Below are 27,107 nucleotides of genomic sequence, written 5' to 3' on the forward strand. Positions count from 1 at the left end.
AAAATGCATCCAACTTCTCTTGTCACTCCATCTTCTGATAATATGACTTCATTCTCCTTACTGTCTTACTCAAGGACAATCAATGGCTCCCTATTGCCTCCAGAATAAAGTCTATAGTCTGGCTGTGGCCTAGCCAGGATTGGAGACCTAGGGCCCTCTCCAATCAATTTCCACCAAGTGCTCCATCTGGCCTGACATATGCCTGACTCTGGAATAGAATTCAAACAGATACACCTTGGCATCTTTGCCAAAGCACTTTAAAAATACTTAAGGTATTTTATTTTTCTTCTTCCTCCAGGAAGCCTTCCTTAACCACACTAGCTCTCACTACTTTTTTCTCATCTACTGTCATGCCAGTGACATTCCATATACCTCCACCTCCACATTTCTGTCCTGTTTTAAAAAATAAAAAGCACCCACATACAGATTCATGGACACTTTCTTTTCTTGTTCCCTGTTCCATGTAAATGTGTTTTGTTTTCCTATCTAGTCCATAAGCTTCTTGAAGCCAGGGTTCATATTTCACTCATTTAATTCCACCCCTGTGGGTACAGCTCAGTAGGCAGGTTGAGACACAGACTTTGGAGGTGGGTACAGCTAGGGCTCAAGTCCCACTTCCACAGCTTCTAGGAGGAGCAAGTCACCTTACTTCTCCAAGCCTCTGTAAACTGGAGATTATTCTAGTCCACACTTTACTAAGGTGTTGTGAGAATGAAATGTAAAGCACGTAGCATCATGCCTGGCATATAGGAAGCCCTCGTTAAATAGGAGCAATGATTGTTATGATGGTTAGCACTTAACAAGTTCTCAACTAATTCCCACTGAAGAAAAAAAGGTAGTTTATTTAATGAATGTTGAGACAATTGGTAGTCATCTAGACAAAAAGGAATAAAATTCAGTCTCTACCTCATACCTTATGTCTGGATAGATTCCAAATAGATCAAAGACTTAAATGTAAAAAAAAATAAATCAACAAACTGTTGCTAGAAGGAATCATATTAAAAAAGATTTTATCTTAATCTTAGAGTTGGGAAGGTTTGTTAGCTATAACAGAAAATTAAGAGGAAAAATAAGTAAATAAAGTTGACTAGAGAAAAATAAATTTTAAACATGAAAAAAATTATATACAAAGTCAAAATACAAGAGACAAAGGGAGAAAAAAGTATTTGCAGCTAATATGATAAAGAATTAATTTCCCTAATATGTAAAGAGCTCCTACAAATCAATAAGAAAAGGCAAACAACCCATTGGGGAAAATGCATATGTAATATGAATAGACAATAGACAGAAGAAGACATAAGAATATCCTTAAATATATGAAAAGGTTTTCAATCCCACTCATAGAGAAGTGCAAAATAATCTACACTAAGAGGCCATTTTTTACCTATCAGATACAAGATCAAAAAGCGATCCTCGTTTGCAAGGGTGTGGAGTGGGTAAATTGCTACCTCCTCCATAGAGGGTTATTTTGGAAAAACTATCAAACATGCAAATGTGCATATTCTTTGATCCAGCAAATCCACCTCTAGGAATTTATCTAACATTGCTATAACTTGAATAAGTGTGAAAACACGTTTGCACAATGCTATTCATTGCAGCATTGTTTGAACTAGGGTAATATTGTGAACAATCGAGAGGCCACCAATAGGGATCTAGCCAAATAAATGATTGCACATCCACACAATAAAGTACCACAAAGTCACACAAAGAACATAGAATACGGAAACTCTTGGAGTGCTGATATGGAAAGATCTTGAAGAATTGCAGTGAAGTGGAAAGGCAAGGTACAGAACAGCGAGCAAGTGTGATAGGATACGACTCATGTAAGCAGAAAAAAACCCACACATATAGTGCAGTATTAAGAGCACAGAGTCTGGAACTAGACAATCCTGGTTCAAATCCTGGCCATCTCACTTAATAACTTTGTGATGCGGGCAAGTCATTTAACACTGTGCCTCAGTTTATTCACCTATAAAGAGGACATAATTAGAGTACATACCTCTTGTTAGGGTTGTGATGATAATTAAGTGAGTTGATACACGCAGAATGTAAAGAACTTAGAAAGTGTTCAACGTACAGTAAGCACTATGTAAGTGTTTGCTGCTATCGTTATTGCTACTTGCTTGTATGTGATTAAAATATCTCTAGAAGGATATACAAGGAGCTTACAACATGGGGAAGGGAATGGAGTAGTTGGGGTGGGAGGGAGAGTTTCACTGCTTACTGCAAAATTTGGATACCAAACTATGTAAATGAATTAACTGCTCAACAAATGAACTGAATTAAAAATTAAAGACAAAAATAACACCGGAAATAATTTTCCACTGAAGGCTCTGTGCTTCCGGAAGCCACCTACTACGCCCTTTCAAATGCCCCCTCCAGGAATGGCCACCCCACCTTCCCTCTCTTTAGCTGGGCCAGTGTCCCTCGCCCACCTCGGGGGTTGGCTGCAATGGCCTCCTTGCTCAGCGAGATCTTGCCAATGATGTCGTCATGCCTGCAGAAAGCAGGGCGGGTAAGGGTCCGAGTCAGGGACCCCCAACCACCCACAGAGTAGTGAGGGCAGGTGTCAAGGGCTGGTGGGTGGGCATTTGGCTATAGGGTGTGACCTCACATCCCACCTCCCCTCAGATGCCCAGGCTTGGGTCCCCAACACACACACGCCACCTGCCCCAGCCACACACCCAACAGTGTCCTCATCCAGCACGTAGAAGGCCAGATGGTGGAAATCAAGGGGTAGATGCACAGTGTACTCCTCTCCCCAGAAGGGGCTTAGGCTCCGCCAAACAGTCGCTGTCCTGCAAAAGAGGATGCAGGGGGTTGGGGGTCCTTGGGCTACACAGATGGTGGATAACTGGGGGAAACACACACACACACACACACAGATCCAGACACATGTGAACTCAGAGACCCCCACACAAACACAGCTAGGGACCCAGACATACACACAACCAAAGACTGGTACTCTACATACACACACACCTAGAACCTAGATACATATCCACCCAGGGACACATACGTACACGCACACACACACCCATGAACCCAGGCATAGAGACACATACAAACCCACCCACAGACCCAGACACTCACACACCGAGAGAGTTGGACACACCACCAGAGATCTCAATATGCGCGCACACACACACACACACACACACACACACACTCGTACATACTCAGTGGTCAAACACATACATAGTACTACATACACACACAAGGGCCTCAATACACACCTAAGGGCCCAAATACACACAGAGTGACCAAAAGACACACATAGAGACCCACAGAAACATATGTGCAAATACACACACACATGGATACACACTGAGACAGACACTCACAGATACACCCAGAAAGCCACAGACACAAAGAGGTACAAATACAATGTGTATATGCCCCCTCCGAAATTTCTAAAAACACATATCTATGTGTTTATAAATACAGACCTGTACAGATAGACACAAAGAAAACAGACAAATTCACACAAATAGACACAGGCCCAGAACATGGAGACATACACAGAGAAGAGCCCCATAGACACACTCACACACATACAGTGATACATAGCAGATACACACATGTCCACACACACACACAAACACAGTCACTGACACACACCCACAATTCTATTTATTCATTTATTCACTCCACAGACATCCACCTGGACCATGGGCAGAGCCTGTACTGGGCTTTGGGGAATCAGAGGAAGCGATGCCAAGGCCCTGCCCGCCCAGAGTCCCCTCCACCAGCAGGTGCTCTCTCCCGAGCTCTTAGGACACAGCGAGAGAAGTCCTGTGATTGGGGTTAGCTCAGGGGCGCCTGGTGGGGTCTGGGGTGTGAGGATAGGGGGGCCAGGGAAGGCTTCCTTCAGGAGCTAGTTAGGCAAAGGGGGAACAGATAATGAGGACAAGTATCCCAGATGGCTGGAACAGCATGTGCAAAGGCCCTGAGGCAGAAATGAGCTTGGAGAACAAGAGGTGCCTGGTAGGACTGGGAGGAGAGTGAGGGGCCAGGAGACCATAAAGTCATCAGGGCCAGAGCACACAGGAGTTTATGCCTACAGTAAGCAATGGAGAACAACAGAAGGTTTAGGGACCAAGACAAGCCCAGAAACACACACACACACACAGCATCTCTGCCCTGACATCCCTGTAGACACATTTCTCTTTACCCAATGGGGAACAAAGAATCTACTTTCCCCAGTGAAGACACACCTGAATTTACAGCTGCAAAATTTGATTCTCACTCACACCTGTTGCTCCCTTCCTCCTTTCTCTCACCATACTCCCTGCCAGCAGGGTATGCACACACATGCACAACCTGCCCTTTCCACCGAGCCCAGGTACACCGCCATCAGGTGGACCCTTACAGCTTCCTCCCAGACACCCTCTTTCCCCCACCCAGGCTTTTCCCAGTTAGTGGCCCCTTCAGGCTCCCCAGCCCCTGCACTGGGAGACTCCTCACAGCCCAGACAGGGGGAGACAGCAGCCTGGGGTCACACAGAAAGTCAATCTGTGGGTTTGGGGGCATATCACAAAATAGGGCAAGGGGTCACATGAGCACAGGAAGAACGAGGGAGGGAGAGTCAGCTGGGGTGCTGCAGCTGACCCTCCCCCATACAGCTCCCCACCCCCAGCTCTTGGCCCATCTGGACCAGAACTGGCGCCAGGAGCATCCTGAATCCTGCCGTCTCCATAGGAACCAAGGTCTTAGCCACCAGCCCACCCACCTCCCTCGGCCTGCAGGGGTGTGAGCCAAGCACGACCCAGTCTGATGTCCCCTCCAAGACTCACTCACACACCGAACATCCTCACTCACATGTGTTTATACCCACACCTGCATGCCCACATAGGCTGGCATCAGCACTCACGTGTGTGCACGGACAGCCCATGTGCACATGCGCACACACACGCCCCACACTGGTACACACACATGAGCCTGTGGGCCTGCACTCCCAGGAACACGCACACGTGGCCACAGGCATTCACACCAGCCCTGCAACACCCCCATGCACACTCATGAGCAGGCCCAGCTGGGCAGACACACACACACACACACACACACACACACACACGTGCCCGTGCACACACACATGCCACAGTGCCCGCAGCACCCAGCAAGCCCGGAACCAGCCAGTCCAGCCAAGCGTGAGATGCCCGCCCCTGGGGAGGCCACTGTGGGAGGCACAGGCTGGCAGCTGCTGAATCAGCCCAAGGGAGCTGGCAGGGACACCATTGGGTCAAGAAGGGGAGGGCATCCAGCCTGTTGGTGGGACTGGATGGGGACAGGAGCCGGCAGCCCCAGGGCACACAGCTTCTACCTTCAGGCCCAGAAGTACTCTTTGGGGTAAGCATTGCCTCCCCCAGCTCCTCTTTCAAATGTGAATTCTTGTTCCTGGATTCCCCAGGTCTAGAAAAACGCCCCCACCCCCTGCTCCCCTTGTCCCAGGCCTGGTGTCTCCCCTCCTCACCTGGCCACCACCTCGTCGTCCACTTTCACTAGGCAGTAGGGGTCACTGCTCCCAGACCTGCGGAAGGAAGAGGTGTGGGGAGAGGGTGGAGAGGGCAGCCATGGATCGTGGGTGGGGGGGTCCCAATCCATCTTTGTTATACAGATAGAGGAGACTGAGACCCAGAGAGGGGAGGGGACTTGCCCAGGGTCACATAGCAAGTCCAGCTAAGAGGCAAGTCCTGAGGGGACCAGTAGGAGAGGTCATGGCTGCCGGGGCCACCCATTCAGTGTGTGCCTGACCCACCATACACGTGAGCTCTGCGTGGGCTTCCACTTACAGAAATAGAACACTGAGGCCTGAGGCCAGAACGTTTAGAGTCCTGGCCCTAGAAAGCTCAAAGCAGTGGTAAGAACATGGGCTGGGGAGTCTTCACCACCACCCTCGAGCCGCATAACCTTGGCAAGTCCCCTCCCCTCTCTGGGCCTCAGTTTCTCTGCTCTATAAATCAGGCATAATGTTAACACACACCTTGTCAGGTTCCTACACAGGAACTGAAGGAGACGCTACATGGTGGGATAGATCATGGGCTGGGCCCAGAGCTCTCCCTGCCCAGCGGCCTTAACAGCAGCACCGTCTGGGGTAAGCACTGCTCTCCCAGCTTTCATTTCAATGGGAGTTTCCCTGGGGAGGGGGCCCCTCATTCCTCAGCTCTCAGAATGGAAGGCCCTGAACAGGTTCTCACTGCAGACACAGACCAGGGCTCCCAGACCTCAGAACTGAACCAATGAGAGATGTGCTGCATCCCCTTGAGTAGTCATGAGCCATCAGCTAACCAAAACCAGCTCCATCCCCCCTTCATAATAAGAGTGACCAGTAATCCCCAAGCTGTGGCTCCATCCCCCCTTCATAATAAGAGTGATCAGTAAACCCAAGCTGTCTACCAGGGCCCCTTATTTCCTCCCCCATCCCATCACCCAGGTCTCCTTTGTCTCTCACAGAGCTCGTGCCAGCCTCCGGGCCTTTGCACTTGCTGTTCCCTCTGCCTAAGACACTCTGTCCCTGATCTTGTCATGGCTAAGTTTTTACTGTCATTCAAACTTCAGTCCAAAAGTCATCTCCTCAAAGAGGCTGTCCCTGATCACCACTGTCCTGTCTAAAAATAGTCCTCCAACCCACTGAGCACCTCAAGTCATCTGCTCCTTTATTTCTCTGTTTAGAACCTGTCTCCCCACTTCCCTGAAACTTCCAAATTGTGCGCTCCTTGGGGACAGTCTGTGTCCCCATCTCCTTCCCCTCCCACCCGGATGTAGTTGGCCCTCCATAGAAATTTCTGAATGAATGGATTTGTAGAGTGCTTTCTCTGGAAGCAGAAAACAAAGGCAGACAGAGAATTCGAGCCCAGGTCTATGGGGTGCACACTCATGCTCCTAATCAGTGCCTGCTCTATACCCATCCAAATGGTCCTCTCTCTCGACGCTGCAGCAACCACTCTATCTCTGCCACCCCCTCTCTGATCAGTCTGTCACAGATCCACAAATGCCTCAGGGAGTCCTGGAAAGAGGGACATTGGCACTAAGAGCCAGCTCCAACCTGAGCCTTATCTGGCTGGATGAGCCCTTCCCTGTGCCTCAGTTTCCCTCTCTGGACTCCTTCCCTCAGTCTCCTCCAGCTGGATGCTCCAATGCCTCCATTTCACTATCTGGTTTCTATCCGTGAACACTTTAGACTGGATGATGACCTGTGTCTCCATATTCCTCTCCGGATTCCACCTCTGAACTCCCTTCAGTGTAGTGCCCCAGACCTCAGTTTCCCCTTCTGGGCTCTACCCCCTGGACCCCTGTGGCTGGGTAATGCCCTGTGTTTCAACTTTCCTCTCTGGGTTCCTATCCCTGAGCTTCCTTTAAGCAAGCTCCCATTCCTCAGTTTCCTCACCTGGAGATGTGGGGTCAGATTTGCTGGGACTCCACTAGCTAACGGCTGGGAAACCGCCCCCATTGACCTGGCCTGACCCCCAGACCCCTCCTGGGAGCCAAACCCAGCACGTCAACTCCAGGGCTTTGACGCACAAGGGCCTTATCAGGCTCCTATCAGGTAGGGGCAACAGTGGCGGTGGCAGGAGAGGGTGGCCACTTCTAGAACTTTGATCTCTCCAGACTCTTGGCCTCTCCCACGGTCCCTGCCCCAGCTCAAGCATGGGAAAGCAGACTCCTTAGCCATTGCCTGCCCAGTCTGGTTTGTGCATGGAAGCAGTCAGAGTTCAAATCCTAGCTGTGAGACCTTAGGCAAGTGACTTTGCCTCTCTGGTGTTCAGTTTCCCCATCTGTAAAATGGAGATGCCAAAAGAACCATAAGAAGTGTTAAGCACAGGGCCTGTTCCATCATAAGCCCTGAAAAACCAACAGCAATGCTTTAAACCTGGCAATGCTTCGGGTAGAGTCTGGGCCCTTTCTTTTAGGAGAGGGGAGAGAGAACACACCCCACCTAGAAGCCCCCATGGGCATGGATATCCCATCATGCTCTGAGAAGAGCTTCTCTGAAGAAGGGAGCTGACAGCTAGGGAAACTGAGGTAGGGTGGCTGGATCCCCAGCTGGAGTTTAATGACTCCTCCTCCCCACCCTTGTTCTGGGACACGGCCCACCACAGAGCTCACCTTGAGACTGGGGGGTGGTGGGGTGGCCAAGAGGTGCAGGAACCAACCCAACTCCCTTCTCAGGAGAAGTAGAAGGAGCCCTGAGCCAGCGTCTGGGCCCAGAGGCGACACCTGCCACCCTACCCCTCATGACCCCTTGCCTGGGACTGGTGGAGGGGCCACAGCTCAGCGAGATGGGAACACAGTTTCTGGAGAGGACCCCTTCAGCCCTCCAGCAGCTTCCAGGCCTCCACCCCGGCCTCATGATGCCCCGATAATTCCAGCATCTTTAAGTCTTGGGGGCTCTGGGGGGTCATCTCAGAAAGACTGTGGCAGGGACATGTCCAGTTGCTGTACTTACACAGCAAGCTCTCTGCTTTTATTTCAGGTGCATGTTTATTTGGGTTAGCTGAAGAGGATGGGGGGTTGACTAAAATTGCTATAAACAGCTCCCCCCTTGACATAGATGCAGTGTTGGGGGGTGGGGAGTCATGAAATGAGAGGCAGGATACTCCTCACCGGGAACACTCAGCTTAGGAAATTAGTACATAGCTAAATCCCAATCCCAACCTCGACATGGGCGAAGCCTCCAAATCCATGTTCCTGCTCCCATGTTCCTTATCCCTCCTACAGGGTAAATCCTAACAGGTCCCCCATTCTCCCAGCTGAATGTGAGACCCTGGTGATTCAGATGGAGACTCCCACCCAGAGCTCCCACTGCCCAAATAAGAAAGGAAGGCCCAGAGAGAAACAGGTTCAAGGTCACACAGCAAATGTCCTCCCAAGGATCCCACACCTGTCTCAGGTGCTGACACCCTCAGAGCCCCTTCTGGGCTCCAGGCCAAGCAGGAGGGGAAGCACCCCCCATTCTGCTGATTCAGCAACTGCTGACTCAGCCCTGGGAAGCACAGGCCAGGGACCAGAGCTGAGGAGAGCCCAAGGGTCCCCCAGCCCCCATCACACCTGGCTGGGGAGGGGGCTGCAGGGGGGAGTTAGCTCCTCAAGCGGCTTAGCATCCAGGGAAGGCCTCCACTGGGCTGAGAGCTACAAGACTGGGAAGCTCCGGGCTCTGGGTCAGAAGGACCCCAGAGGGCCACCTGGTGACACTCTGCAAACCTAAACACCAGATGCACACAGAATGTTGGAATCCACATGGATCCTGGGCCCTCTGGGCTCCTCCCCAGGTTTCCCTTGATAGGCCCCCCCACCCAGGCCTGGAGAAGCCTCACCTCCATCAGCTGCCTGGACTAAGGAAGAGACCCCTCCCCAACCCTCTTCGCAGCTCTAACGTAATCAGACCCTCTTCAGCACTGCAAGACCCCGTTTAGTACATCCCGGGAACAAAGATACCCCCCTTTCCGGACGGCAGGGCAAGGCATCTGTTAAATCAGGTGACCCCTCCCACCAGGACAGACATGAGCATGGGGCCTCTCGCCAGGTGAAGGCGGACCTGCCCCAACACCGGGTCTGAGACAAGAACCCTCAGCCGCCCTACCCACCCGCCCTGGCACGGGGAATGGCCAACCCGGCCCCACCCATGCCCGGAGCGACCCTCACCCCCGAAGCGCCCCGGGGGTACTCACACGTCCTTGGCAGGCAGCGCCCGGCCCTCCACCACGCGGACATTCAGGGAGCTGCTCTTGGCCATGGCATCCAGCCTCAAACTTTCCGGGCAGGAGAGCGCCCAGGTTCCGAGGCTAGACCGGGGCGTCTACATGTCACCAGCTGCGAGCCTGGAGCCCTGCCCCGGGATCCCAGCGCCTCCTGTACCAGAAGCGGATAGCTGGATGGGAGGTTTCCGAAGAAGAAATAGGTATCGGGGGTGGGGAGCGCCCTCCCGGACTCTACAGGTAGAAGCCGTGCTCCGAGTAGGTGGAGCGCGCAGGGGACACCGCAGGTTCTTGCCTCTGAGTCTGGAGCTTGCGGCCAGCGGGCTGGGCGGGCAGGGGGCGGGAGGCGGCGGCCCAAGGCCCTCCCCTCCAATCCCGCCTCCCGCGGGGTCCCCCGCCCATCCCCGGACCCCCTCGCGCGCCCCCTGCCGGCACCCCAGTCTTGCGCGCCAGAGCGCCCCGGCGGTGGAGACCAGGGCGCGCAGAGGCTGGCACCGCCAGGTGGGGAGGGGCCATGATGGTCCTGATGGGCGTGGCCACTAGCTCCTGGTTAGTTGGCACTGGGCTCAAAAGACACAGTGTGTCCCCTGCATGCCCCAGATCCAACGCATTCACACCTCTCCGGCCCTCCCCTGCCTACCATCCAGGCACCGCCTCCTCGGTCCGACCTCTGCGCCTGTCCAGGAGCAGTATCCTCGGTCGGCGGGAGGCGTCGCTAGAGGGAGACACACATTCCCTGGGGGTCCGCTCAGAGTCGAGGGAGGGGCCTCGAACATCTCCTTCCATCTCCTTTTAGTTTCCAATTAAACCCAGACTGTGGGAGAGCGGCTGTTCTAACGTCACGGGCTGGCACTGCGGGGGAGGAAATTGCGGCCGGAGGGGGAGGGGTAGGCTTGAAGAGAACCACGACATAGATGATAAAAGTCGTCTACAATTGTTTGAACACTTACTGTACGCCAGGCACTGTTCTAAACGTTTTGCAGGTATTATCTCATTTGCGTCTTCACCATAACTCTATGTCCTATGCACTATTGTACTATTATCTCCACTTCATGGATAAAGGAACTGAGGTTCAGAGGGGTTAAATAGCTTAGCTGAAGTCTGACAGTGTGTAATTGGTTTGCCTTCGTGGACTTTCATCCTGGCTCTGCCATTTGGTAGTTGTGTGGGTTGGGACAAGTCACTTAACCTCTATGTGCCTTGGTTTGGTATTCTTATCTGTTCAATGGGGATGACATGGTTTCTCAATCACAAGACTTTGAATTAAACGAGATAATGCAGAAAAAAACTCTCAGAACAATGAAAGGCACCTAATAAGCTTTCAGAAAGTGTTTGATTTTATTATTGTTCCTCAAGGCATGGCTCAAATGTCACCTCTTCTGGGAATTTTCCAGGATACCCTTCCACCTCAGGCAGAGATTTTCTTCTTTTTCTCTGCTCCCACAGCTCCAGGTTTGTACACATTTTAAGTTTTAGATCAGATAATGTGACCGAAAGAGCCTGTCCCAGGGCAGACGCTCTCACACACTTATTTCTCCCTGTGAGTTCGTTGTTACCTGCCTAAGAGCTGTTAGAAGGACTAGTGCCCAGCCTGCCCCACTCTGGTCCATTCAGGGCTGGGCACCAATGGAAAGGCCCCTGCAGAAGGAGTACGGGAGCCTACACCCAGACCGGCAGGACCGGCAGCGCCCCGCCCAGCCGCAGGAGCAAGGTCTGCTTCTCAATCTCCCTCCTTGACTCCCCACCCAGCACCCCAGCCAGGCTGGTGAAGGATTGAGAGCTTTGTAATTCTCTCCCTAGCTGGCCTGGTGAGTCCTCCAATCCCCAGACACTGGGCCTCAGCTACCTAATCTGGGAAATGGGACTAGTAGAATGGGCTGCAAGGCTTAGAAGTATTGCTACATTCTCTGCGAGGGGTGAGGGGTAATTCAGGATTGGATCCAGAACAGTGGTAGTAAAGGAATAGTTAAAGCCCCCTCCCCAACTGGGACTGTGATCTTTATCACTCACCCCAGATCTTCCCCAAAGTAAATGTATAATCTAGGAGGAAATGGTACTCGCTATGTGACTGCAGCTTCAAGACAAGTGTCCTGCGTCACTACCCCACCCCCACCCCCGACACACACACACACACACCTGGATGGGAGCATCTGGCTTAACCTTTTTCTCCTGGAAGCCTGCAGAGACCTCAGAATGGGCCATGTCCCCCAACCCGGGGACCCCTGATGGAACCTGACGGGCCTAGTCCTGAGGCCTTGTGGGATGCCAGCCAAACTGCCACCCAGCCATCTTGGCCCATCTTCCGGAGCTAAGCAGGAAGTCACATTCCCCAACACCCCTCCGGGGCCCCCAGGGAAAATTAGCAAGGCTATAGACTGCCAGCCAGGTCTCCAGGGAGCCAACTCTGTCACCTGTCCAATATCCGGCGTCTGACCCCACAATTTGCCTGAGGCAGTGGCCACACTACCCAAACTTTCTGCATGGCCTGGCCACTTCCTGTTGTTCTGAGAACCTGTGAGCTGAGACTGGCAGGGAGTTGGAGGTCTCCTAGGGCAGCCCCTGTCAAGGGACTAAAGGGGAAAAAGTGGCCCAGAAAGGGTGTGTTGACCAGCTAGGGGAGAGGGAGGGAGGCTCATTGTTCTCATGGGGCTGTTATGAGAATTAATCACAAGGGCAGTGTAAGGCACCTGGCATCGTCCCTAGCACATAGTAGGTGCTCAAGAAATGGTCAGCTCCCTCCCCTTAAGCTCCTTAAGCTTTTTTGGGTTTGTTTTTTGCTGGCTGGCCAGTATGGGAACCATGAATCCTTGATGTTGGTATTACAAGGCCAGTACCCCCCCACCTCCCACCAAGCTCCTTAAAGGCAAACGCATGATCATCTTCTTGCCAAATTCCTGCATAGCTGTGCATCTATGGGGTGCACACAGCAGGTGCTTCACAAAGCCTTAAGTGGAAGGAAATGCTGAGCTCAGGGTTTAGGAGGAGAGGTTTTAGAATCAGGCTGACCAGGGACTGAATTGTGGTACCTACACTTATTAGCTGGGTGCTCTCAGGCAGGTGAGTTACTCTTTCAGTGCCTCAGTTTCCTCATCTGTAAACTAGGGATAATAATTACACCCACCTCATAAGATGTGTGGGAAGCTAGAAAAAAATAAGTGCCAGATATTTAGCACAGCCGGGCATACATCAAGTGTTCATTTAGTGTCATGGCCATCACGGGACATCCTGATCCCACCCTTGTGCCTGATAATGAGCCCCACTTGGTACCTTCACTTTGAGCACTGGGTCCTGAGGACATAGCCAGGGTGGAATGCCAGGCCCAGCCCTGAATTCCAGGGATGGATGGAGCACCACACTTCAGTGGCCAGTGCAGTTCTGGACTGCTGAGTTGGGGGAATCTGGGGATTTTTGCCCTGGCTGAGAAATCTGATAGAGAGATCCCAAGATCAGGGCTCCTGCCACCCCAGTGGGCCCCACTTCCCAGGACTGGCTAAGTCTCTCCTTCATGTGAGATGCTGGACCTGGGGCCAGGGAAGGTTCACATACACAGAATAGAGGGGGCTCCTTATCCCAGAGTTGGGATCAGGCCTGGGCACCGGCAGGGAGCGCTGGAAACTGCTCTCAACTGCTCATAAGAGCCAGCTATGCACGTGACTTTGCAACCCCATGTTCAGTAACACCACTTTGAAAACTTAAAATTGACCATGGTAGGAGAATTTACACCATGGAACTTAGTGACTAGTATAACTTTTTTTTTTTTGAATGTTAATTTACCAACACACCACTGAGCAGGCACAGGATTCCCTGGCCACATGGCCCACTAGACACTGCTCCTGAACTCAAAACCCTTAAGACTTTTCTCATAACCCCCACCCTACCTCCAAATGCCTTTCCCTGATCAGTTCCTTCCATCAGGAAAGCCATTACATTCGCTTTTCCACCTATTTACTTGTTTAGGTCCTCCAGATACAATTGAATAAAGATTACGAGGAATAGGGTGAAATAAAGTATAGATGTCAATGTAATATCAATAGAATGGAGTACTATTTGGCTGTCAAAAAGGATGCTCTTAAAGAATATTTAATGACAGGAAAATACTAAAAAAAATAAGTGGTGGGGGGAAAAAACAGTACATGCAATCATTTATACAGTATGATCCTGATGCCATAAAATAGTATACATATATATGTATAATATTATTTTATTATTAGCCAAATGTGTGTTGAGCACCTACTATGTATTAGGCAGTAGGGATACAGTGAGGTATAAGACAGCCCTGCTTTGCTTGGAAAACAGACAAAATTGACACACAGCTAAATAATACACTCGAAGAGCAGGAAGACATGTGAAGTTGATAAAGTGGGGATGGTAGGTAGAGCCGGAGCTGGAAGGCATAATGGCATGTGTTTCTTTTATAATAGAAAAATAATTGGTGCTTCTTCCAGTTTCTAAAAGAACCACTGTCCTTCACTCATAGCTCTGCTCACTGCCTCCAGGAAGCCCTCACAGAGGGGTGTGAAGGCAGCGACCACCCCCCCCCACCCCCCCACCCCTGCCCCATTGGCACCACTGTGTGACCTTGGTCTCTCTTCTTTTGTTTTGTGATGATTTGCATGATTGTCTTATCTTCTAAATGTCAGGGACAATGTCTGATTCATTCCCCACCTCCCACACCACTTGGCACATGAGAAAGACTCAAAACACACTTGCAGGATTAAATAGAATTCAGTTCCCCTCAGGGGCTGGAATTGGCTTCTCTCGCTGTGATAATAGTCATATTATTTTTTACTTTCTCTCTCTCCACTGTGCCTAGGATGGTTGCTTAATCATTGCCAATTTACCACCTGCCAATTCACCTCCACCCCCAAAACCAGAAGGCAGACCTGTCTGTCTCTAGGCCTCAGTTTCCCCTCCTGAGAACTGGCACCATCCCTTCTAGGGCCACGACCCGGGCAAGGCAGACAAGGGCCCTGGCCCAGGTTGGGGGTGAGGAGCGTGTTCTTTGTCTCCAGAACACAAAGCCCCATTTGTGAGTGCCTAGGCATGATTCTGGGCAGAGAGCCATGTGGGACAGGAGGCAGCGGTGGGAGGAGTGGGCAGGATTTCCAAAACGCCCTCCTGCGGGCTGGCTGCCAGGAAGCAGGGCCCAGTAAGTCCCCTCCTCCCAGGTCCTGAAAACAAGGTGTCTCAGTTGGCAACCAGCTTCCTTCTTCCTCACCCAACTCCCCAAAGTGCCCCCCCACCCCAGCCTTGGAATGGAGAAGTAGGAAGGGGGAAGCCATGAAGCATGACACTGGGGGAGGGGGCAGCTGAGAAGTTGTGTCCTGCTGTCATTGAGCAGCCCCACCCATCCCATCGCCCAGGAGGTGGGGACAGAGACAGGCAGGAGGCTGAGCTGTGGGAAGGGGGGGGGCTGGGACCCCTGTCTCACAGCATGGCAGGGGAGTCCCAAGAAGACTTGGGAGCAGCATCCCATTTAGCAGAGAGGAATGCTGAGGCCAGGGTGGATTGGCTGGCTGCAGAGCTAAAGCCATAGCAGCAGCCTTCTGAAGACAAGTTGTTTATGTAGGGACCTTCTCTCCTCTAAGCCATGAGCAGTTCCAGGACAGAGATGGGTTGAGTTATCTCTATATAAACAAACACCAGTCCCCATCACTTCTCAGTCATGTGTCCTCAGAGGAGTCAGTTAATTCCCAGTGCCTGTTTCCTCTTCTGTCACTTGTAGCAGAGATCTGGCCTCTCCTTGGCCCTATCCAGTCCAGATATATCCCAGCATTCTTGAATTCTGCACACAAACCTACAGACCTTTGTTCTCTTCTAGGAGGGTACACACCCTCCTGCCTCAGGGCCTTTGCACATGCTGTTCCCTCTACTTGGAACACTCTTCTCTACTCAGCCTCCTCTACTCATCCTTCAAGTCTGACCTTATATGTCACTTCCTTCTCCCTCACCCACTCCTTGCCCTCTAGACCTCTCCTCTTAACCCTCATGACAGCATAATGACATATTTTCAGGGTTTTTTGATTCATCTGACCTCCCCATTGGCCTACAAGTACCATGAGGACAGGTTTTTGCTTTGTCTACTGCTGTATCCCCAGCATCTAGCACAGTGCCTGGTACATAATGGGTGCTCAATAAATATTTGCAAAAGCCATCTCTAAAAGAATAGAAAGTAAGGGCTGGCCAGTTAGTTGGTTAGAGAGCAGCATTGTAAGACCAAGGTCAAGAGTTCAGATGCCCATACCAGCCAGCCACCAAAAAAAAGTATAGAAATTAGGAGGGGAAGGATGCCTACCAACTTCAAATGATGACATCCTCTGAGGAGGGAAGAAAGGGGAATGGGACTGAGGAGGGAAAGATCCAAGAAGGGCTCAACCATATCTGGAGTGTCATGGTTAAGAGGGTGGACTCCACATCCAGATGGCCGGAGTTCAAACTCCACTTTACACTGAACACCAAAAGCACAATCCATACAAGGAAAAGGCAGAAAATTTGACCTCATCAAAATTTTAAAGTTTGCTTTCCAAAAGACCACATGAAAAGGATGAAAGACAAGCTCCAGACTGGGAGAAAATATCCGACAGAGAACTGCCTAGAACATCTAGATATATATCAACTGGGAGAAAATATCTGACAGAGAACTGCCTAGAACACCTAGATATGTATCTAGAGTATATAAAGAATTCCCAAAACTCAAGAGTTTAAAAAGAAAACTCAGAACATAGACAACAGACATGAACAGATATTTTATGAAGAGGATTTACAGATGGCAAATAAGCACATGAAGAAATGTTCAACATTGTTAGCCATTAAGGAAATGCAGAGGAAAACTACTATGCGATATCACTGCACACCTATCAGAACGGCTAAAATAAAAAATAGTCATAATAGAGAGGATGCAGAGAAACTGGGTCATTCATACATTGGTGGGAATGTAAAACATTATAGTCCCTCTGAAAAAGGATATGGCAGTTTTTTAAAAAACTAAACATGCACTTACTATATGAACCAACAATTGTACTCTTGGGCATTTATCCCAGAGAAATGAAGGTTCACACAAACACCAGCACTTGAGTCTTCATGGCAGCTTTACTCTTAATATCCCCATACTGGAAACAGCCTAAATGTCTTTCAGCCTGAATGCATAAGCAAATGGTGGCATATTCATACCACGGAATGCTACCCAGCAATCAAAAGGAGCAAACTATGGGTACACATAACAGCTAGGACAGAAGAGAAATATGCAGAGTGAAAAAAGCCAATCCCAAAAGGTTACATACTGTATGACTCCGTTTACATAGCATCCTTGATGTGACAAAACTCTCAGATGGAGAATAGATGAATGATTGCCAGGCATTAGGGAAGGGAGAGAGTGGGAGGAGGTGTGGCTATAAAAGGGTAGCATAAGGGATCCTTGCAATGAAATGTTCTGTGTCTTGACTGTGGTGGTGGTGACACGAATCTACACATGATAAAATTGTACAGCTCTAGGGCTGGTTGGTTAGCTCAGTGGGTTAGAACGTGGTGTTAGTAACACCAAGATCAAGGGTTTGGATCCCCATGCCTACCAGCAGCCAGAAAAAAAAAAATTGCATAGAACTAGATACACACATATACAATGAATTCATGTAAAACTGGTGAAAACTGAGTAAGGTAAGTGGATTGTATCAATGCCAAGTTTCTGGGTGTGATATTGTACTATAGCTGTGTAAGACATTACCATTGGGGGAAATGGGGTGAAAGGTATATAGGATCTCTCTGTATTGTTTCTTAAACTTCCTGTGAATCTATAGTTATCTCAAAATTAAAAAGTAGTCCATACTATGACACATCTATTAGAATTACTTTTTTGTTTGGCGGCCTTGTACAGGGACCCAAACCATTGGCTTTGGTGTTATAACACCATGCTATAACCAACTGAGCTAACTGGAGAGACTGTCAGCGTTTTTAAAAAGTCATCCTAGGGCTGGCTGGTTAGCTCAGTTGTTCAGAGCACAGTCTTATAACACCAAAGTCAAGGGTACCAGCCAGCTGACCTAAAAATAAATAAACAGATAAAAACATTGAGAATATCAACTGCTGGTTAGGGTATGGAGCAACCAGAACGGTGCAGCCACTTTGAAAATAGTTTGCAGTTTTTTGTACAGTTAAACATACACTTACCATTCAACTCAGTCATCCTACTCATACATATTTACACAAGTGAAATGAAAACTTACGTTTACACAAAAATCTGCCCCTGAATACAGGCTGTATTTGCAATTTCCCAGAACTGGAAGCAACCCAACTGTCTTTCATTTGGTGAATGAATAAACAAACTATAGTACACATAATATAAATACTATTCAGCAATGAAAAAGAATGAACTACTGATACATACATCAGTGTTAACAAATCTCACATGAATATTGCTAAGAGAAAGAAGACAGACTCAAAGGGCTACGAAGAGTACAATTCCATTTATGATATTCTGGAAAAGGCAAAACTGTAAGGATAGAGAACGGGTCAGCGGCTGCTGGATGCTGTGGTGGAGGCAAGAGTTGATTATAAAGGGCCACGAGGACATTCTGAATGATGGAAATGTTCCGTATCTTGACTGTAATGGTTACACGACTTTAGGCATTTGCCAAAACCCATAAAACTGAATACAAAAATAGTTAATTTTACTATATGTAAGTTATACCTCCATTTTTTTTAAATCAAGAAAAAAAATGAGATCAGGTATCTTTTTGTAACTTCACATTAATTTATGCAAGAAGGTAGTATGTGCAAAATGCTCAAAAATAAAATGTACATTATTTTAGCTCTAACAAAATCCTTAGGAATTGTTTTAAACAATGTGGGCATTACGAGTAACTACAGATTTTTTTTTTTTAACTCTACAATAAGAAAATACATTTCTTTGAATGGAAAAATGAATTATTTAAAATGGAAAGAGGCGCTGGCTGGTAACTCAGTTGGTTGGAGCATGGTGCTGATAACACCAAGGTCAAGATTTTGGATCCCCGTACTGGCCAGCTTCCCCCCTCCAAAAAAAAGTTTAAAAAAAAAATTTTTTTTTTAAAGATGACGGATAAGGGGATCTGAACCCTTGACTTGGTATTGTCAGCACCACATTCACCCAGTGAGCTAACCAGCCATCCCTATATAGGGATCCAAACCTGTGGCCTTGGTGGTGTCAGCACCACACTCTCCCAAGTGAGCCACGGGCTGGCCCTTAAAAAATTTTTTAATAAAAAAAAATAAAATGGAAAATGAAATCATCTGAAACAAAGAGGACAAGATGCTCATGTTTATTACTTCCAGATGGGGGACCCATGCGTATTTTTTATATTACTCTGGGTTCTTTTCCCTAGTACCCCACAGGGCTGTCTTAAGGATTAAATTAGATACTGTCTATAGGTAGAGTGCTTAGCAGAGTGTTTGACTCACAGTAATTGCTCAAACTATCTCAGCTCCTCCCTTACCCTCATCCTCCAAGTCCAGACCATCAGTCCCTTCCAAGCTGGTCTCCACCAGGTGGTACTGATGGTCTCTCTTTCTTTCCCTAATCAGGCTGAGGGCTCCATGAGACGTGGCCAGGGTAGCCCCATCACCAGCACAGCAAAGAGCTGAAACATAGCAGGCCCTCAGTACCTTTCCCTGAAGTGAATGACTCTGCCCAGGGCCTGAAAAACAGTGGGTGCCCAATGATTATCCTTTTGAGCTGCTGACTGAATACACAGCTACGTTAGTGAGGCCCACTCTCACCCAGTCAGGAAGAGGCTTGGCCAGACGTGGGGCCCCAAGAGAAGCAAACTGTTGGCCAAGGGACCAATGTCCTCTCCACTGCACATCAATGTAGATGGAGAGGTAAAAGCTCTCTGGGAGGGGCAGAGGTTGCTTCGCTCCCCTCAGTCTCCTCCCTCTCCCTCTGAGAGCGGATTTCCCAGGCTGTGCTTGGCCAGGCAAGGAAATGTTGTGTTGCTGGTTACCTGAGCAACCAGGACCTGCTCGGTGGCTGCCTTCTGGGAGTACTGTGCATGCGGCCGCAGCACCCTCCATCAGGATCCCCTGAACCCCCCCAGGCTTGTGCAAAACTCCAGCCGGTGGGAATAAAGTTCAGGCAAATGCCAGAAGAATGGCGGTGCCCTGGGAAGAATATTTTCAACTGGCCTCGCAGGAGAAGCTGCTTTCGTGAGTCGTGGGTAGACACAGGGAGGGCTGGAAGGAGGCTGGAGAGGGTGGATGGCCCATCTTTTCTGCCCCACCCCCTGGGTCCCACCTTCTTTGGGCAGTTCATAGTGGGGGATTATTGCCCCCACTTCACAGAGGAAGAAACAGGCTCAGAGAGAAACGTTGTCCTCCCTAAGGTCTCAGGGCTAGTTAGGGCAGAGTCGAGCCAATTATCCAGGTCTCTTCTGTTCCTTATCCCCACCCCAGCTGACATCCAGCTGAGATTCGGTCATTGGACCCTTGGTGGAAAGGAATTATTCTATGGATTCTTGCCCCCTTTCCCCTGCAAATTGAATTTTAAGAAAGAGTGAGCTGGCCAGTTAGCTCAATTGGTTACTGTGCAGTGTTATAACACCAAGGTCAAGGGTTCAGAACCCCCATACCAGTCAGCTGCCAAAAAAAACAAACAAGAAAGAAAGAAAGAAAGAGAGAGGGAAGATTTTGGCTTTGACTCTAAATGAGATGGAAGCCATGGGAGGTTCTGAGCAGAGAAGGGATCCCTCTGGCTTATGTGGGGAGCAAGGACATGGCGGGGGCGGCTACAGGGGAGATCCGTGATGGGGCCACAGGGTATTCGTAGAGTGGAGGAAGCTTGTTCTGTGCCTGCTTTGTATTCAGCAGTGTAACCACAGTCTCAAACTCAGTTTCAACATCTGTAAAATAGGGAGGAGGTTCCCCTGGACCAGAGCTGGAAAAGACTTGTCAAGTGAAACGTCAGTCTATCCCTTCTTCTCTGAAAGCCAGTCTTCAATACCCACCTGCTTCCTGAACCACTCCTTGTGGAAGTCTAACAGGTGTCTCAGTCTCAGTTTGGCCATTGTGGGGAGCTGGTCTCCACCACCCGACCTGCTCACCAGCTCCACCAGCTGCAGGGGTCACCTTTGACTCCTTTCTCACCCCCTCACCACTCTATTAGCTCTAGTCTCAAATTGCATCCAGAACGGCCCCCCCTCACCTCCCCACCACTACACCCTGATCAGAACCACATTCTCTCTGGAATACCCCATAGCTCTATCATGAGTCTCTGGCAGTTGCCCCCCACCCATCCACCCTTATATTCCTTGCTTCTCACATCAGCCAGAGGGATCTCCCCTCTGCTCAAAACTGTCCCATGGCTCCCACCTCACTCAGAGTCAAGGCCAAGTCATGGCCCATGGCAGTCAGACCCTCAGTACCTCTCTGCTCTCAATTCCCATATCTCTCCTCCTCCCTCCTCCTCTCCAGCCACACTGGCTGCTCCAACACACCAAGGTCCTTCCCTTGGGGCCTTGGCATTGGCTGCTCCCTTGGCCTAGACTCTGTTCCCTGCAGATATCCATATGGCCCGCCCCCTTTTCTCTTCCAGGTCTCTGCTCACATGTTACCTCCTCAGAGAGACTTTCTGACTATTGAAAGATTTCTTTAGTCTGCTTAATTTTTCATCTTAGAGCCTACCATGTACAAGCATGATTTATTATTATTTATTAGGTTGGTTTTCTGTGCCCCCAGCAAAACGCCAGCTTGTGAAGGGCAGGGGTTTTTGTCTGTCTTGTTCCAGTACCTGGCACAGAGTAGGCACTCAGTACAATTTGTTGAATGGATGAAGAATTCAACAGCCAGTAGGTGGCTAATGAGGACATTCCAGGCACTGTGGGGAGTTTGGGACTCCGGATTCTTGCTTCCTTCACCCTCACCTCCTCTTTGAGCCCCTTCAGGAAGATACCAGAGCAGAATGGAGACCACTTCCCATCAGTGCTGCGTCTACTGGAGAAGAGGCAAGAGCTGGTGGATGCAGACCGGCGCCTGCGGGCCCAGAAGGAGGTGAGCCCCAGCTGCCAGACAGACAAAGGTGGTGAGTAGGGGGATGGATGAGAAGTGGTGGAGACAACTTATCAATTACAAGGTCTGAGACAAGTCATTTCACCACTCTGAGTCTTGATTTCCTCATCTGTCAAATGGGGATCAAGTAAGACCAGTTGTTGGTGCAAATAAATTTGTGTGCATTGAGCACCTTATGTTCTGGGCACTGCACTGGGATATGAGGTCTCGCCATGGGGTCCCTACCTCATGGGACTCACAGTCTAGAGAGGAAAACAGACAAGTGTCCAGGTGATGACTACTGGGGCAGAGGGTGGGGGGTGGTGGTGGAAGGGAGAAGTTGAGGGACCCCAAAGGACGCCCTTACCTCCGCATGGGGGTGGTCAAGGAAGGCTTCCTGGAGGAAGTGATGTCTTAGGAATTGCTGAAGGGCAAGTCAGCTTATCCAGCAAAGGGGATGAGTAGGAAAAATCAGGCAGAGGAACATCATATGCAAAAACTGGAAGGCAAGGACAGAACACAGATGGTCAAGTGACTGGAAGACAGTGTCGGAGGAGAGAGGGTAAGATGGGATCCAAAGGAAGGGCAGGGACACTGGCATTCAGGGGCTACAGAGAGCATTTAGGCTTCATGAGCAGTGATGAGAGCCACGGGTGGATTTGGGCAGGAGAGCAGCCACAAGATCAGGGATGATAGATGGAAGGGGTTAGGTGTGAGACTGAAATCATTGGATGATTTGAGTCCCCAAACACACATAGACAGCCCACTCCTCACCCGCAGGTGTACCAGACCACGATGGCAGCTCTGAAACAGCGCTGGGAACAGCTGGAACAGAAGGAGCAGGAGCTAAAGGGGTCCTTTGTCCGCTTTGACAAGTTCTTGCAGGTAGATGGAGCCTGCTGGCGGGAGGTGGGTCACAAGGGAGGACACCTCACAACCCTGTAGGGGCCTGACAGATCACATAGATAAAAGTAGGTCGTTTTTTTTTTTTTTTTAAAGATGACCTGTAAGGGGGTCTGAATCCTTGACTTGGTGTTGTCAGCACCAGGCTCTCCAAGTGAGCCAACCGGCCATCCCTATATAGGGATCCAAACCTTGTTATCAGCACCACACTCTCCCGAGTGAGCCACAGGCCGGCCCCTAAAAGTAGGTTCTAGAAATACAAAAGGGAATGGTGGGAAGTACACACATACTGCCTGAAGCTTTGAGGTAAAAAAAAAAAATAAAAAAAATAAAAAATAAAAAATAAAAAAAAAAAAAGAGGGGGGAGAAGGGAGGGGCCAAAATCTGAGATTCTAGCTGAATTTGGCCCGCGGGCCGTCTGTTCGCCACCACGGCTCAGCGGGCCAATGTTAGAGCGCGGTGGAGATGGCGAGCTCCTCCTGCTCCCCAGTCTTGAGGGTCGCCTCCTCCCCACACCCCTCCTCAGGAGGCCGAGGCCCGGCGCAGCCGAGCGCTGCAGAGGGCGGCGGTGGAGCGGCTCCGGGCGGGCCGCCAGGAGGCGGAGGCGCAGCGGCTGCGGGCCCAGCTGGAGGAGCTGCGGCGGGAGCGCGCGCGGCTGCAGCGCCGGCTGGAGCGCTTGGAGCCCTGCGCGCGCCTGCTGGGACAAGCGCTGGAGCAGCTGCCCCAGGTGAGCTGCGGGCGGGACACTAGGGGCTCAGCGCCCCCGTGATCAGGGACGGCTTTGGACGGGAGCACTACTGGCCGAGAACCGTCACTTACTGAGCGCTCACTGGATGCCAGGAGCACACTTTGTTCTTGAATCCTCCTGTTATTGCCAACCAAACCCATTCTACAGATGGGGAAATTGAGAGGCTTCAAAAAGTTCTTACTTGAGGTCACTCAATTAGGCAAGTGGGGGGTGGGGTGGGGAGGACACTTAAGTCCAGACGCTTAATAAATATTACTAGTTGAGTGAATCAATACATTAATATACTCAGGTAGTGAAGCTTACTTACTTAGCTATGCTTGAAAGCGGAGGTGGTGAGGGGTGGGAAATAGGGCTTGAGTTCCAGACCCTGTGGCTCCTGCTGTCCTCGCTTCTTGGATAGGGGGCTGTGTGATACCCCAATTTCATAGTTGGGCTGAGGAAGCGCCATAGGAGCATAGGCGGGGCAGGTGGGGTGGGGAGGGCAGGGGACTCCCATGTGAGTCCCTCTCTCGGGCCCCACACCAGTTCCAGGAGGTCCCCGAGCTGGTGGCGCGATTTGACGGCCTGGCCGACACGCAGGCGGCGCTGAGGCTCAGGGAGCGAGAGCGGCTGGCAGAGCTGGAGGCGGCGCGGGCGCGGCTGCAGCGGCTGCGGGACGCCTGGCAGAACGAGTTGCTCTCGCAGAGCCAGCGGCGGGCGCAGTTGCAGGAGCGCCTGGAGGCGGCACGGGAGCGCACGCTGCAGTGGGTAAGGCCTGCCGGGGGAGGTGGGCGCCCGACCCCCAGCCTGCCACCGCCAGGCGGGGAGGAGTGCCAGAGCTGGTGGGAACAGATGGCGCACTGCTTACCCAGAGGGGTGGCCGCACTTTAGGCGTGGGACATCACTTTAGGGCCCAGGGGGCCGTCCTATCATCTGACACGCGGTTCCTGCATCCCTCTTCCTGAGAACACCTAGGTGCACCTGTCTAGTGGACGTAGATGGAAACGAGTCCACAGTTCCTGCTTTAATCAGGAGGGCGTCGGGTATTCTCCAGGAATCCAGGTGGATTCAGATCCAGAACACAGCAGCTGAGAAGACGCTGCTCCTGGGACGCACTAGGATGTCAGCACTCAACCTGTTCCAGTTAGTGTGCCAGCATCAGAGGCAGCCGCCAGCTGTGGACATCGAGGACACCGAGGGGCAGCTGGAACAGGTGAGGGCCCCTCTTTATGTCACCTCCAGCCCCCAAACACTCCCTTTTCGGAAACATAAGGTGTCTGAAATCTCACCATTAGTGACAACTTCTCTGGGTTAAGCACGGCCCTTTATGGTCAGAGCCCTTGCCCCAGATATAGGCTCAATTGCCACCCAGGCCCCCTTGCCTGGGAGTCCCGGGTTTGTGTTGGTTCTGTTGTGATCTGCTGTATCCAGAAGAAAGCTGCACCCCTTTCTGGGTCTCAGTGCTCTCTCGTGCTGGAAGGCCAGGGTGTGTACTGATAGACACCATACGTTTATGCCCACAGTCCCTCCTTTCTCCCAGGATCAAACAGCACAAACCAGTAGCAACGTTGATAAGAAACTAGGAGGTCGTGACTCACTTTTAATTAATCCCTGAACTTCTCGCTCCCTGCAGGACAGGCCTCAGCCTCCCTAGGGAGGGTGAAGGTGGGGTTGTACAGTGATCTTTCTTTCTGCACAATGGCACCACCCAATGTCACTGTGGGCCAAGTACACCTGGTTTTTCTTTGTTCAGGTTTACAAGGTTGTAGAACACACAGCATAGGTTTACAACAGATGGAGGGGGTTTGAGACTTCAGACACCTCTGTTGTTTCTAGTGGGTACCCAAAGCACGACACCTTTAAGACCAGGAGGGAAAATAAAGGTAGGCAGTCCTCCTTGCCCCTACCATCCCCACTCCTGCCCTGCGCCCAAGGCCAGGATTCCAACCAAATGTCAAGAACTGGGTCACCCGTTTTATTTTTTATGCTACATGTTTTGGGGTCTGCCTTTGGTATGCCACTCTTCTCCCAAGTGTGACCCTGGTACCCTGTGGTACACAGGACAACTCTAGGAGAGTCCCGGGCTTGATGCAAAGAGGCAAAACTCAGTCGCATTTCAATCAACCCTCTGATCCTATGCAGGAGAAAGGCTGGGTGGAGATAGTGTGCATGCCTTTAACCCCTCCTAAAACACTGCCTGGTCTCCAGGCCTGGGACTCACACTGTCCTGCGCACATCAGCAGCTGGCCAGAATTCAGCACAATAGCTTCGTTTTCTTATATTTATTTATTTTTGGTGGCTGGCTGGTGTGGGGATCCAAAACCTTGACCGTGGTATTATCAGCACCACGCTCCCCCAGGTGAGCTAACTGGCCAGCACCATAGCTTCATTTTCATTGTACGAGGGGTCTTCAAAAAGTTCATGGGAGGATTCTTACGGTCTTTTAACTCAATTTTTCCGTAAACATTTTAAAGTACCCTCTTTTCCAGTTACCCCCTACTCATTTTTCCAGTTACCCCCTACTTACGACAAAGCATGACTTTTTGGTGGAGATAGTTTCCTTTTCAGATGTTTGTTTACATGACAAATGTCGAGGGGAGCCCACAGATTGTTCTAAGCTCACCATCAAATTCTAGTTCTTGGCAGTGGATCCATGGTGATCATTAAATTCATATCAATAAACAAGTTAATTAAAATAATAGAGGGCCACAAATGAAGATGAGAGTAGGTCACAAGCCAATGATTATGACTGACCCAATTAGAAGAAAATAAAATTAACTGATGTAAATGAAATACTAATTTAATGATAACAAAAGGGATGGCCAGCTAGAAAATATGAAGGTGTCTGTTAACTGATTATTTAGAGGCCTGGCCTGAGGCCTTTAAAACCCAGAACCGTCTAGGACCTTGGTGGCTGCCTCTGTGAGCTACTATCATTGCTGTTCCTTTAATGTGCTCTCCAGCCCCCACTCCTGCTTCGCAGCCTCCCTGGGTGTTGGGGGCTGGACAGTGACTCAGGGGCCAGGATGTGACTTGGCTGTGTTGGGGCCTCCTAGGTGAAACTGTTCATCCTAGACCTCTCCGTCATACTTGCCAGTCTTCGTCAGACCAAGCCCGCGGCCTCCGCCTCCTAGCCCTGACCCAGGTGAGCAGTGTGGGAGGGGACCCAAGGGACCCGGCCCCTGGAGAGAAGGTCCCACATTCCCTGTGGGGCACAGGCTGAGTGCCCTCCCTGAACTTGTTTCTTCATCAGAAAGATGGGAGGGCTGTGCCTGCTCATATTGCCTAGGAGCACACAGCAAGCGCTCAATAAATGCAGGCTGCAGTGAGGACGAGGGGCTATGTGTGGGGCAATCGCTTACCTAAAAAGTGGGGTCAAACCAGGCCCTTCCTCCCAGGGTGGTTGAGGACATTAAACAAGCTGATATTGTCAGGTGCTTAAAAAAGGATAAATTCTACATGAGTGAATGGTAAATAAAGTAAAATAAAGAGGACCAGCAAAAGGGTTACAAGGCAGAAATCTGCGTGCATCTGGGGCACCTGCTCATCAAGGCTCCTCTGTGGAGGGGTGCTGGGTGACCTGCCCATCCCGAGAATCCAGCTGCTGGAGGCTGCCCTTGACCTTTTCAGAACCCAAAGTGGGGGATGGGAGCAACAGGGCTTGGCGCAGGACAGAGGCCATAGAAGGCAGGACAGGTTCTGACCTCTAGGTGTAGTGTTAACCTCTTCACAGCCAGAGGGGAGCAGCTGTGCCCTCTGACCCCAGGCCT

General features: G+C 50.4%; 2 protein-coding genes across 9 annotated transcripts in view; one reads left to right on the top strand and one right to left on the bottom strand.

Moving 5' to 3' along the window:
- RASAL1 (RAS protein activator like 1) overlaps nt 1-9,763 on the bottom strand; it is a 30,107-nt gene extending 20,344 nt beyond the window's left edge. For 4 of the 8 annotated variants that reach the window (XM_063086684.1, XM_063086682.1, XM_063086683.1 and 1 more), the window contains exons 1-4: nt 9,669-9,733; nt 5,474-5,530; nt 2,685-2,798; nt 2,436-2,497 (exon numbers count right to left, since the gene is read on the bottom strand). In XM_063086684.1, the coding sequence (XP_062942754.1) occupies nt 2,436-2,497; nt 2,685-2,798; nt 5,474-5,530; nt 9,669-9,733 (298 nt within the window). Of the gene's footprint in view, nt 1-2,435; nt 2,498-2,684; nt 2,799-5,473; nt 5,531-9,668 lie in introns of all 8 variants that reach the window. The other 4 variants (XM_063086687.1, XM_063086686.1, XM_063086688.1 and 1 more) reach the window with 3 other exon arrangements.
- Nucleotides 9,764-19,815: 10,052 nt separating this feature from the next.
- Nucleotides 19,816-26,471, top strand: CFAP73 (cilia and flagella associated protein 73). The gene is made up of 7 exons (XM_063088192.1): nt 19,816-19,871; nt 21,605-21,710; nt 22,488-22,592; nt 23,137-23,337; nt 23,884-24,105; nt 24,392-24,550; nt 26,394-26,471. Exons 1-7 carry the CDS (start codon nt 19,816-19,818, stop codon nt 26,469-26,471), a joined length of 927 nt encoding a protein of 308 aa, XP_062944262.1.
- The last annotated feature ends 636 nt before the right edge of the window (nt 26,472-27,107 follow it).

This window comes from Cynocephalus volans, chromosome 2 (genome assembly GCF_027409185.1).
Source record: "Cynocephalus volans isolate mCynVol1 chromosome 2, mCynVol1.pri, whole genome shotgun sequence".
NCBI lineage: Eukaryota > Metazoa > Chordata > Mammalia > Dermoptera > Cynocephalidae > Cynocephalus > Cynocephalus volans.

Excerpts from the sequence above, each read along its gene's own strand:
- CFAP73 (XM_063088192.1), top strand. The coding sequence starts at position 19,816 with ATGGCGGTGCCCTGGGAAGAATATTTTCAACTGGCCTCGCAGGAGAAG. Across the intron at positions 19,872-21,604 it reads TCGCAGGAGAAGCTGCTTTC|GAAGATACCAGAGCAGAATG; the intron begins GTGAGTCGTGGG and ends GAGCCCCTTCAG. Across the intron at positions 24,106-24,391 it reads GGGAGCGCACGCTGCAGTGG|GAATCCAGGTGGATTCAGAT; the intron begins GTAAGGCCTGCC and ends GGTATTCTCCAG.